We start from the raw sequence: 12,318 nt of genomic DNA, 5'->3' as shown, positions 1-12,318 counted from the left end.
CACTAAGCCTGAGGTAATCCAAAGCAGCCTCTTAGGGGCACCTTGCTGAAGGTTCAGCTGGGAGTGAGGCCTCTCCAATCCTGCCACTGAAGCTGCCAAACACAAGGGAATTCAGGACCCCACCAGGCCAGACTGGAAGCACATTCACATGTCCTGGCTACCTGAGGCAAATTTTGGCTTCTGCTCTCAGATGCATCCTCACATTTCTTCAGATTCACAGCACCACCTACCACAGTGATGAATCTATGAAGACAAGTATTCTGTAATATAGAAGGTTAAAATATCTAAATCTTCTTACTATCAGGTTGCCCTATATATTCCAACCAGATTACTATATCCAGGCATCTAAAAATCCTTTCTTAGTATTTGTTTCTGCCACAAAAAAGTAGGAAAAAACCCACAAACCCATAAAGACTTTGGAAAAAATAAACAGCTTTCAGATAGAAATCTCAAAGCAGTAAGGAGGCATTAAGTGGTGCAGGACCAGCCTCCAAATGACAGGATTCGTTAATACCCATCTTCTACTGTCACACCTCCCCCCTCCCCAATTAGCTGCAGCCTGTTTCAAATGGTAAGACAAGTACAGATTTCTGGCTCCTTTCCCAATCCGTTTCTCTGCTTCAGGGCTTCTCCTATCCTCTCCTGCTCACTTGGAACTCACATAACAGCATTGCTAAGCCATTTCAAAATGTTGGGAAAGAGAATTTAGTATCTGCACCTGTAACTCTAATTGCTTTCACTATTTCCAGCTTCTTCCTTAAGCCAAGTTTAGATCCCCTATTTAACTCGCATGCAACATCCTCAGATGAGGAGAAATTTATTTTCAGTAAAGCTTCTAAAACTCACACCATCAGTTAGTTCACACAAAACTCAAAGAAAGAAGGTTTGGGACTGAGGAAGCAGCTAACAGGAGTACAAGAAATAAGGATATTAATACAGAAGTAAATTATGGGGACTCAGACATGAAGTTTCTCATTGGTTACTACTTGTGCCTAAAAACTGCCCACCTGGTTAGGGACTTTTCCTACCTGAGACAAAATTGTGCATTACACATCAAAACGCACTATGTAGTCCTGCACTGTTATCTCTGCATCTGCCTATTCCTCCATTTCATACAACCTTAAACCCCAAAAATGTATCTTTCCCGACCTTTCTAGGGCCTTCCTACTCTTCTGTCTGTGAACAGCTTCACACCTATCTTGTTTCTTAGCCCTTCTCTCTCTCTGGTCTTGGCAAGGGGATGATCAACACCTTTCAAATGCTGCAGTGCTCCTCCATCCTACTCTTCCTACAACAACAAATGGTTACTCTACTCAGCATTCCAGTGGAAAAGTAAAGCACATTTTTCTACAAGATGTGTTGCCCTCGCATGGAGAAAGCACTTGAGATGCAAAGCACCTTCCCCTTTTCCCCCTCCCACCCAAGTTTGCTAAAAGGTTGCAGCTGTCTCAGCAGAAATGAATCACAGTAGGTCCTAATATTCATTAGGAACACTGAAATCACAGAATACCCTGAGCTGGAAGGGCCCCACAAGGATCACTGAAGTCCAGTTCCTGGTCCTGCACAGGACAGTCACAAGAATACCAACCCCACTACCCAAAATCTTAAGAGCAGCAGCGGGACTCTGTCTTCCCAGCTTCCAAGTGTGTGTGCACAAGTTTCACCCTGTGTGTGTCCTGAGCCCTCCAAGCTCTCCTTGCTGGGCCCCGGACAGCCCACCTTGCTGCAGGAACTGCTGAATTCTGAGTCCATAATGGAGAGCGTTTCCTCTCCTAGAACACAGTTAGGAAGAGCTGGCTGCTGCTGTGGGAAGCTGCCGCTGGGACTCGCAGGAGCGAGCGAGGCTCCCTCTGCTCAGCTCAGCTCAGCTGCCGCAGCTACCTCTGCTGGCAGGAGGCTGCAGTGGGGCCTCTGCTCCACAGACAGGCACCTCGAACGCCTCAATCTGATCAGGAGAAGCAATACAATTCCATCTCTGCATACTGCTCTTCCCAATATTCGACCTTTTAAGCAGACTGTATGGCCACACTGGTCCTGCATCCTAGTCACTCGGGTTGGAAAGTCTTTAAACCAGCAGAGATTCTGCTGTTACACTTTGAGGAAAGCACCCACATTTCCCACAGCCCCAATTAATTCTGCTGCTTGGAGCTAGCAGGGGAATCACATTGCAGTAGTGGCTCCAGGGTACATGAGAACTGCTACAAGCAGGTTTGATAGCTTTCTGTCACGTTCCCCAAATTTTCTCAATCAGCCAATGTTCCTGTTGAGTAAAGGACAACCTCATTGTGCAAAATCAGAACAGTGGAAGGATATTTCCCCTGCAGGTTGCAATATAACCTAAAATATTGATTTTAGAGCAGTAGTCATCGAATGTAACTGCTCTAAAATTTCTGAAAGCCTGAATGTAACTGCTCTAAAATTTCTGAAAGCCTTTGTAGCCTCCAGCAGAGTCTGAATACAGAAATGTTCTGTCACAATTGCTTCCTCCATTACTGCAGGTGATAGCTTGAAAAGGAGTTTGCATTTATGTTGTCCATACTTTAACTAGCACTAGCTAAGTCGAAGCTTTCACAAGCATTTTATACACTCAAAAATGAACAATGTATCTCCCAAAGGATTTCTAAGGACAATAAAAAGGTAATTCAAAACGTTCCTCTCTAGCACATGAAGCACTAAATGCTGGTTTTCAGTGCTCTCTAGGAGAGGTATCAAAACTTTAGTCTCTATGGACAGGGTTTAATGGGATTTTTAGTTTCATAACTAAAAAACCAGACACAACCATAGCAAACTCCTGAAGAAAACCTGGTTTAAGTATCCAGGAGCTCACATAAGTACAACAGTAATAAAATCACATTCTAAGGCAGGCTAGGCCAAATCACTTGCTGCAGAAGCAGACAGAGGAGTGGAAACTTGTGACACACCTTTATAGACATAGTTAAAAAAAAAAGGTGTTAAGGTGCTATGTACAAGTGTCATATACAAAATGCAGTATGTAGGCACTAGAGCCTGGAAGGTATGACATAGAAAGGAGCTGGTCACAGTGAGGAGGTGGATGCAGCAAGAACAGCCTCTGCAAAGAGAAACAACTTTCCCATGTCTGGAGCTCAGCCAGCCAACCACTGCTGCAGATGTGCAACAGCACAATGGCCATTTTAGACAGTGCAGAAGGGAATTCTGAAGGATGCAAAGCCCAGAGCGCACAGTGGCAGGAAATGTGAATTAACGATTACACAAAAACACCCCTCTCAAAAGAAACTTCTGGAAGAGCTGCTTTTCAAAAGCCTGTATTTTATTTTACAAAAAGATTTATAAACCAACAACCAAAAAAAAAAAAGGTCACCAAAGGCAAATCTGAGCATAAAACAGCTATTTTACCTGTCATATTTTCATCTCTGTCATTGTAAACAACCCACATAACCTACTGTTTCCTGAACCACCTCAGGTAATACACGACTAAGAAGTTTATCCCATACTTCCTGGCGTTTTTATGCACAGAGTTTCTGATCTTTGTGCCTATATTAAAATGAAGTCCATGCAGATCACAGCCTCCTTTGCCACCTGCCAATGCCCAGGGCCGCGTCGTGGGCAGTGCTGCACGTTCCACACTGCCGAAAGGGTGACGGCGCTACCGCTCCCTACGGGCTCCGTTGGCAAAGCAAGGCTTGTCCCGACACGCGGCCCTTACGCGCACGGGAGCTGTACCAGGAAGGCAAAGAGCAGATATTCCAGCTCTGCCTGTCAAGTCTGCATTTCAAAGGTTGTGCCTGGGTGTGGGAAAGAATAAGGAGGGTCTGCCAGTCCACATGCAAAACTCTGCACTCTGCCGCCCCAACTGCCAGGCTGTCGCTCAGGACCGGAGCACGTCCCCACCCGTTCCCTCCCCACTGAGTTTATACCACTCCTGCTCAGTGGCACAAGCTCCATTTCTTTCCCATCTTACCTGACAAACTACACGTCCTTTAAAATACACATTTTAATAAACTGAATGCAGAGTGCTCTGAAAGAGTGAGAGCATCCAAAACACACAAGGCTATTGCCTTGAGGAAAGAGAACTGAGGAGCAGCTAGTGCAGTTTCTCAATTATGTCACTCAAAAATAATAGAATAGGTTTGGTTGGAAACGGCCTTAAAGATCACCTAATTCCAATCCCACTGCCATGGGCAGGGACACCTTCCACAACACCAGGCTGCTCAGAGCCCAATCCAGTCTGGCCTTGAACTCTTCCAAGATGGATGGCAGGTATTCATTTGCGGGGTCTTCTCCACGGATAGAGGTTTTTTAATGCTAGAGCATTTTCATGCAGATGGACAGTTTCCTGAGCCCAAAATCAAACTACTGTTCTTCCCAAGAGGAATGTTACACATTCCCAAATCTATTTCACCAGCTGCAACGGGCACATCTCTGATTCACAGCCATGACTCAGATTTTAAGCAGGGAAGGTTTTGTGGGTGTACATCTATTCTCTTCAATTTGTGGCTACAGTAAGGCTTAGATAGACCATTACTAGTACACTGAAACATGTGCCAGCAGACACCCACTTGAGGGAAGGGAGAATTTCACTTGGAATCACTGAAACAAGGCTACAGGATGAGGTTCACATGACTCCTTTTCATGGCTTCAAATGGCAGTCAGGCAGAACATACGGGTAAACCTATAAATGTAGTTTTCAAAGCCAATTTCCAAGTCTTTCTGAGACACCAGATGGTGAGATGACCCTTAAACTTAAACGTTCAAATATTCATTACTGCTATCTAGATTACTAGCTATCATTTAAGTCTATTATGAACATCAACCAGCACAGAGTATGCAGATTGTATACAGAATTCTGGCCACTGCCACTTTCCTTCTGCACTGAGAAGCAGATGGCTCTTCAGTTACCAACCCACTGATGGGAACCCACACCCCCAGCCCCAGCTCCCACAGGAATATATTAATGACTAAATTACAGATCCCTTGTCTAAATGATTGTTTTCTAGTCCCTCAAATACTGCAATGAAAAACACACAAAGAGACGTGGGAAGCAGGTTAGAGCTCATCCTTTTGATTTACCTTCAAGCCAGTTTAAGTTTGTACACATCCGAGAGGTGACAGGCCTTGCCTGCCTTATTAATTAAGACTGGGGCACTTTTTTGGCCATGGAAAGAATGAGAACAGACTCAAAACGGGCAAGTCTAACATTTCTTGAATGTCCACTGGCATCACTGCTTGTGTCTCTCTCTTAAAGAGAACAAACTCTGAAGAGAGCATGTGACATGCTGGATTCTGTGCACTACATCAACTTCCGAAGTGTAAGGATCATCAGATGGTTCATATCCTCTCACCGACAGCTTCCTCTTGATTGGCTCCAGGCAGTCCATGTTTCTCACCACTCTGAAGGAGCCAAATGCCTGGCATTTCTTGAAACAAATCTCAGAAAACATCCTGAACTGGCTTCAAATATACAGATGAGTACAGAGTATCATGAGTTTCAGACTTTTTTTTTTTTTAATTTTCTCAAACTAAGGTTTTGATGATCACAAATTCTATTAAGCTGGTGACCAGAAAGAAGAAATGAAAATGGACTCATGAGTAGAGTTTTTAAGAAAACAGACCAAGAACATCTTATGAAATTCAACTAAAACTGTTCAATATAATGTGAAATACTACCAGGGAAGTACTGCACTTTTTATCATATATACAGAGTAGATTATATAACCAACATTAAAAGACAGAGAGCAGCAATCTGCCAAGTTTCAAGACTGCCCTCAAATCACTACTCCTCTTTACTAACTGTTGACAGCAACAGTGCTACTGTTCTCAGCTGCTGGAAAAGGCCAGTTTGACACACATCAAAACCACCAGCTTCCACCAAAAGTTGATAATTACAGTGTTCCCCATTCAGTGATTATGTTAAGAACAAGGCCTCTTTCAGATGAGAACATGCCAAACAATCTCCTTATCCATTGCTCCTGTAAACACTAATATATCAAATGTTTGGCTGGGTAAGAGTCAGACTGAAAGAACTAATGCCCTGGCTATACAGACATGGCAAGTATTTTGTCCTACATTACCTTCTGTAGTCCTAAAGTACATTATTTTCTGTTCATGGTATACAACTGCACCAAAGATTTGGAGAGCATATTTTACACAACACCAGCGTGCGATTTTATTTATCTCAGTAGAAGAGTGGAAAAAAGGACACACAAATCAAGTATAGCCCTCCTCTGTAAAATAAGAGAGATTTCCAGCTAGTCCAGAAGCTCTAGAAAAGGATTCACCAATATACGAAATTTTCCAGTGGTTCAAAGTATACTTTGTATCTGATGCTGTAACAGACTAGTAATGCATGCACCCAGCGCTGTCCCCAGCTGAGGAGGAAGAACTTATGATGGTGTTAATGCCAGCTGCTTGTTACTCCAGCCAAAACAACCAAGTGAGTATTTCGGTTTTGCTTAAATCACCACTCCGCTTTCAGTCACACAGGTCCTAAAAAAAGTGTAGACATGAATGGTGGAAGTAATTCTCTAAATTACTAGAACTGTTTTAGAAGTCAGTCACCAACACCACCTTTAGGCTTGCTCTGTACTGTTTCTGAGGCTTAGTCCTTCACTTCCCATTTGCATTTGCAAGGCTGGGCTTACTGGGGAGACTAAGGGAGCTTTCCTGTCTTGTGCTGTACTCCTGGGACAGCTGGTGGGAACAGCACCAACACCACTGCCAGATACCAAAGAGGCAGCCTCTCATCTACCTCTGCTTTAGCTGCCTGTTATGTCTTCTCTTACTGATGCAACTGTGAATTCCACAGAATGGAGACAATAACAAATGCACATCCAAGCATCCATATGTATATGGATGTTTGGTTACTTTAAAACCACAGACACATGTTTATCAAAGTCGTGCACCATTTTTAAATTATTATACTCAAACACTTTTTTGACCCTTCCTCTTTTCCCTGGCAAAATTGACAAATGCTGTTTTCTTATCAGCTCAGAAGCGCAGTACAACTTACCATAAACAAGTAAAGACAAATTCATATTTGTAATAAGAGAAAATACTCAATGCAAGAACAATTGTTTCTGGAGAATACGTTCTCATACATTGTGATAGCTAAGATAAATTAACTCTAAGTACTTACCATATTTATAAAGCATGGACAGTCCTAAAATATCTGTCCTCGGGTACAAAGAATTTGTGCTCAATATCAATACTACATTGCAGTACTTGTTTTTAAAATTAACTTTTTAAGGATAAGAAATATCTTTCTAACCATAACTGAAAGATATCAGCTTATAAAGTTTACTTCTCCTCTGATCAATTTCTGAACTCTGCTTATTCGGAAAGGTGATGTACTCATTGAAAGTAATGATACTCTCTGCTTTGCAAACAGTTTATGTTATGGTGATTAAATACCTTTCATAGCTCTGGCTCCCTTATGTGTATGAACATACTAAAATGCAGGTACACACTTTTCTTTCCTAGAACCAGACAATCAGTCTCAAGACAAATTATAACATCACAGAAACACCTTTTCAGTTAGTGTAAGAATGATCTGTAGTACTCAATACCAGAGGTAAAATGCATTTTGATATTATGTATGAAATGTATGAAACCATTATGTTTGCACTCAGCTGTATGGCTTCCTATAAACTAGCAGGTCATACATCTCAGAAGGTGTATGACAAACAAAAAAAGCAGTACAGTTATACCAGTTTCTTCTAGTAAAAAATTAAAACTGTATGGTGTTTTTTGCTATCTTCTCTTTTTCACAATTTGCCCCTCCTGTTAATATCCATTTTAGTACTTTATATTTTGAACCTACACTTGGCCAAAGGTATTGGTTGCCAGACTGAAGCTCCACACTATTAAACTGCACCCCTGTGTGCCAGCAATGATTTCAGTGATTCAGCCCCCCCAGTTACAGGGGCCTGAATTTTGCACTACTTTTTTCCTGAGGGGCAAAGTGTGATTTATAAAGTAGAATTCAAAAAGTTTCCCAGCTATAACAACATTTCCTAAGAGGCACCCAAAAGACTGAGTTTGTGTGTAATTATGAAAGACATCATCTGGGGATGCCAACTGGACTGAAACAGATGGATGTTTTTAACTCACTAAACATGTCTCAACTCAGCAGCATGCTTATCTAAAACCCAAAATGATGGTTTAGGTATGCAAAAATCAAGAGATAAGGTAATGTTAAAACCTTGCACGTTTGGGCTAGAGCAGCGAAGTTCTTGTGTTGCCTACAAAATGATTCTGAAAATAAATTGGTCAAGCCATCTTCAAACTCAGCCTTAAAATTTTGCTACTGGAATCTATATTTAAATAAAGCTTTTATTAACCCTTTTATGAACAAACTTAAAATCCGTTGACTCAAATACAAGTTACAAGATAAAACACATTTGTTTCCAGAAACTTTGGTGTCAGTGTTAGCTTGTTCTCTGGAGAAAGGATCTGCCAATTCAGCATTCAGGAAATATTTTTTTCCTTTTTTTTTTTTTGTATTATGTAATAGAATACTGCCCCTATTTTTTGTCCTAAGATATAATGAATTAATTCTTTTTATAAAGCACAGAAATGCTCCACACTGAAATAGATTAGGAATCACTCCAGTCAAAATCTATGCTGATGTGTCTCCTGTTTACTACATCTGGTAACAGTGTAAGCACCTGTGCTGTCTCCCACCACATAGAGACAACTCTAACACTTGAGACAATGATCTACAGCACCATATTACAATTAGTTTAAAAACCTCACTTCCTGAAGACATAAATCAACGTAAAAAATCTAGGTCTTAGCATAGTGGGATTAAACACCATAAATATGGAAGGAATATTTACTGCCCTTTATTGTTTATTGCCCTTTATTCATCCTTAGCAAAATCCACATCAGAAAAACATAGCACCGCTTCTTGATGCATTTCCTGGTTAACCATAGAAAGTTTCCTATACCCTCTAGAGAGTATATGAATGCAATACCACTTAAGAAATAAGAGACAGCAACAATCTGAGAGCTGGAGAGAAGCCTCTCTCCACTGAAGAACTAGAAAAAGAAAAAAAAAAAAGAGTAAAATCTCCCTCCAAAGTTTTTTCTTTAAAATTAGTTTTTGATGTGTGGATTTTCAGTAGGTGATACTACACAATCTAAAAAAATACTGCAAATAGTATATATCTACATATGTATTTTTATATGCATGCAAATAAATCGGCAAAAATAGAACATTTAAACTTATTTTTTATCTTGTCAGTCATAATTGCAGGCATAGCCATGAGGAAAAAAACCTCTTTTCTGCAGCAGGCATTCAGTGTGTTCAAACTCGCAATGCTCTTAAATTTCATTCACTTCCAGTGGTAGAGTTTGTACCTTTTAAAATTATAGTTTGCTTGTTTGAGAGTGAACAGTCACCATGCCAACCCTGATGAACAACACAGGACATGAAATAGCCTGTGGATTTCTTGTCTCACCCTAACAGCTGGAAATTTAATTGGGGCAGAGGAAAACAAAACATGGTAAAAACAACCATAGGAGTCAGGAGGGAAAACAAGAAACAAGCAGTATGAGTTTATGTGGAAACAAACACAGATACCCATCCATGTAGTGTTTTTACCCAATACATTAGAGAAAAAACATTTTTCAGTTACCAGTCTGGTATAAGCTTTCCCATTAAGAAGGTGGTTTCACAAGCCACTGAACTCTATCTTTGATATTCATGATAACTATTCCTGAGTGTTTGTGAACTACGCTACTTAAATCCCCTCAAATGTCAGTTTATTTTCTCTTGTAACGTATTCCTACAGTGTGGGATTAACAGACACAGGGGAGGCCTTCAAGCACCGAGAATGTAAATTAGCCTAATCTCAAGAAAACAAGATGAGCACTTAAACATAAATATTTTTTTTATAATCACATCAAACATCACATACCTGGTATTCAGTTTTATATAAATTAGTTGTTATGTCAGACCTACTTCTGAGGTTATCCAAAACCCAAAGACGTAACATTATTTCTACTCTTCAGGCCTGAATAATATTTACAGACAGTAATGCTATATCCAGCTCTACACTCATTCGAGACACATTATATAACTTTATTTTTTTATTTGACAAGCAGCAGTATCATGTTCGTCATTGTTTTTTTACATTTTAATGTAGATACAATTATTAGGTTATCTGTCATATTACAATATTTAGGTTTTTTGTGTGATTTTTTTTTTTTTACTTTGTCTTAAGATACATTAAAAAACATCAACTGCAAACGTGAAAGGGGAGGAGGGGAAAAAAAAAAAGCATGGTACCCAACCAATTCTCCACATTTCAGCAATACTTCACTCATTCGTTTAGTAAAGTTTTAAGAAATGTCATAATGACATGAGCTTGAAATATCTATAGGCATTTTCATTGACGCTCATGACATGGCACTGGTGATGTTGTAAACAGCAGAAAAACAGGGGCTGCCAAGTGACCAATTATGGAGGCACAGGCCTGCCTCTTCCCACAGGAACACACCAAACAGTGACAGCAATGATCTCCTTACAATCATACCTGCAGGATAGCAACATCATGCTACATAACTGTATTCGTCTGCAGAGGCCTGGCTTCGCTCTATGTACTGTTTGTCTATCAGGACTTCAATACACTTCTTAATCATGCTGATACTTGGGTTAAACCTAGCTCTTGATTGGCTAATTACCTGCAAAAGAAAGACATAGATTTTGTGTTATTTTTATTTTTCACAGTTATAAACATCATCTAAATATTTGCTAAAGGGTTTAATAAAGGCAAATTCAGTTTATTTTTCTTTTAAAGACAGGATTAAATAACCCTGGAATAGCTAATTTATAACAACCAAGAAAGTATCTCTATGTATTAGTGTCAGGACACTGAAACTGACTGGTCAGCTCACTGGTTACTTTGGCCACATGTTCCCCAGATCTCCTCCTTCCTCTCGCTTGCTTGATTTGCCACAGTACAAATGAAGACAAATATCCATATTCAAAATTAATCTAATATTAACACATTTCTTCACTACTATCACAGTGGAGTTCCCCTACCACTAACCTCCTTTCCAATACAATTGGAGAAAATCAAGATGAACTTCATCTTCAGCCACTAAAGACAGACCTACAGTTTAGTGAGTTCCATCTGTCTATGCTGGAACTTTTTAATACATGCAGTATGAAACTATTTATTGTAAAAACAAATCTATATTTGCATTGTGGAAGAAATTGCCACTCCAGGCAAAACTTTAGATGTCTCTTAGTAGTTCTCAGTTTTGCCCATTCTCTTGTAGAGTAGGGGAAGATATTGTGTATAATAACAGAATGTGCAAATCTGTAAGTAGGAAAATTTTTCAGACAAAATATCTTACTAATCAAGTGTCACAATATATTTGCCTGTAGTTCTGATTTCTTCTGTAAAGAAAAATATTTTTATTTCATCTGAATTTTCAGTTTTCTTTACAACTTCTCATGGCTGGCTTTGTCCCAGCTCTAGAGTTTGCTGGGGCTCTCTGTGAGCCAACAGAACTCACCAGGTGGAACTCACCCAGCAAAGCAAACAAAAAGCTCAAAAGAGTGAGTTTTGTTGGGCTAAGAGCCAAGGGTCTGGTACATTCCACAGCAGTACAAGTGAGGAGAAACTGGGTGCTAACAAGCTGATAGATTTGCTCGGATTTCACCTAATTTAGCCCTCCACTGAAGCCGATTGCCATCGCCACACTTCATATATTCACTTAAGGCAGAGAGAACGAAAGGGAGAATTTTGTATTGGTACAGGTTATCTTGTTGTTCTTGCTTTTTTTTTTAATCAAAGATAGTACAAGTAAGAAGGATAGACAGAAATACCTGATGGCCAGAATAAAAGTTTTCTGGGAATGACTGCTCTGTTGTCATCCCTCCACTACTCTTCCATACTTACTCATTTTATAGGAAAAGCTACCTTGTCCTGCAGGCAACTGTAACATTGAGCTAGAATTGAAATTATCAGGGCGTATCTAACACAGTCAATAATTCCATAAAGACCACATGCTGACATACACAGGCCTACTAAGGGCCTGGAGTATTTTCTTGGACACCTCACCCTAAATGAAATGTGTGTGCTGCTCTAGTCTAAGTGTCAGAGCTAACTACATTAGGGTTAGGAGTCTCAAGTATCTCTCTAACAGTATAATCCTGCCCTTATAGTTAAGAAAAAAATATTAATGAGGTGAGAAAATATTAATTATTCATAGTAAACACACTCCTTTCAGAAAGATTTGTTCTTACTTAAGAAGTCAAACAGCACATTTTAATTGATACATTATATATAGAATATAAACAACATGATAAAAATAACAATGGCACCA

General features: G+C 39.9%; 1 protein-coding gene across 4 annotated transcripts in view; it reads right to left on the bottom strand.

Moving 5' to 3' along the window:
- Positions 1-12,318, bottom strand: part of CUL2 (cullin 2) — a 78,366-nt gene that overhangs the window by 29,733 nt on the left and 36,315 nt on the right. For 2 of the 4 annotated variants that reach the window (XM_083859062.1, XM_083859061.1), the window contains exon 21: positions 9,467-10,665. In XM_083859062.1, the coding sequence (XP_083715188.1) occupies positions 10,534-10,665 (132 nt within the window). In that variant the 3' untranslated portion in view covers positions 9,467-10,533. Of the gene's footprint in view, positions 1-9,466; positions 10,666-12,318 lie in introns of those variants that run through there. The other 2 variants (XM_083859063.1, XM_083859060.1) reach the window with 2 other exon arrangements.

This window comes from Zosterops lateralis, assembly GCF_965231275.1.
Source record: "Zosterops lateralis genome assembly, chromosome: 1".
NCBI classification, from domain to species: domain Eukaryota; kingdom Metazoa; phylum Chordata; class Aves; order Passeriformes; family Zosteropidae; genus Zosterops; species Zosterops lateralis.
This window is presented reverse-complemented; position numbering and strand designations above follow the sequence as displayed.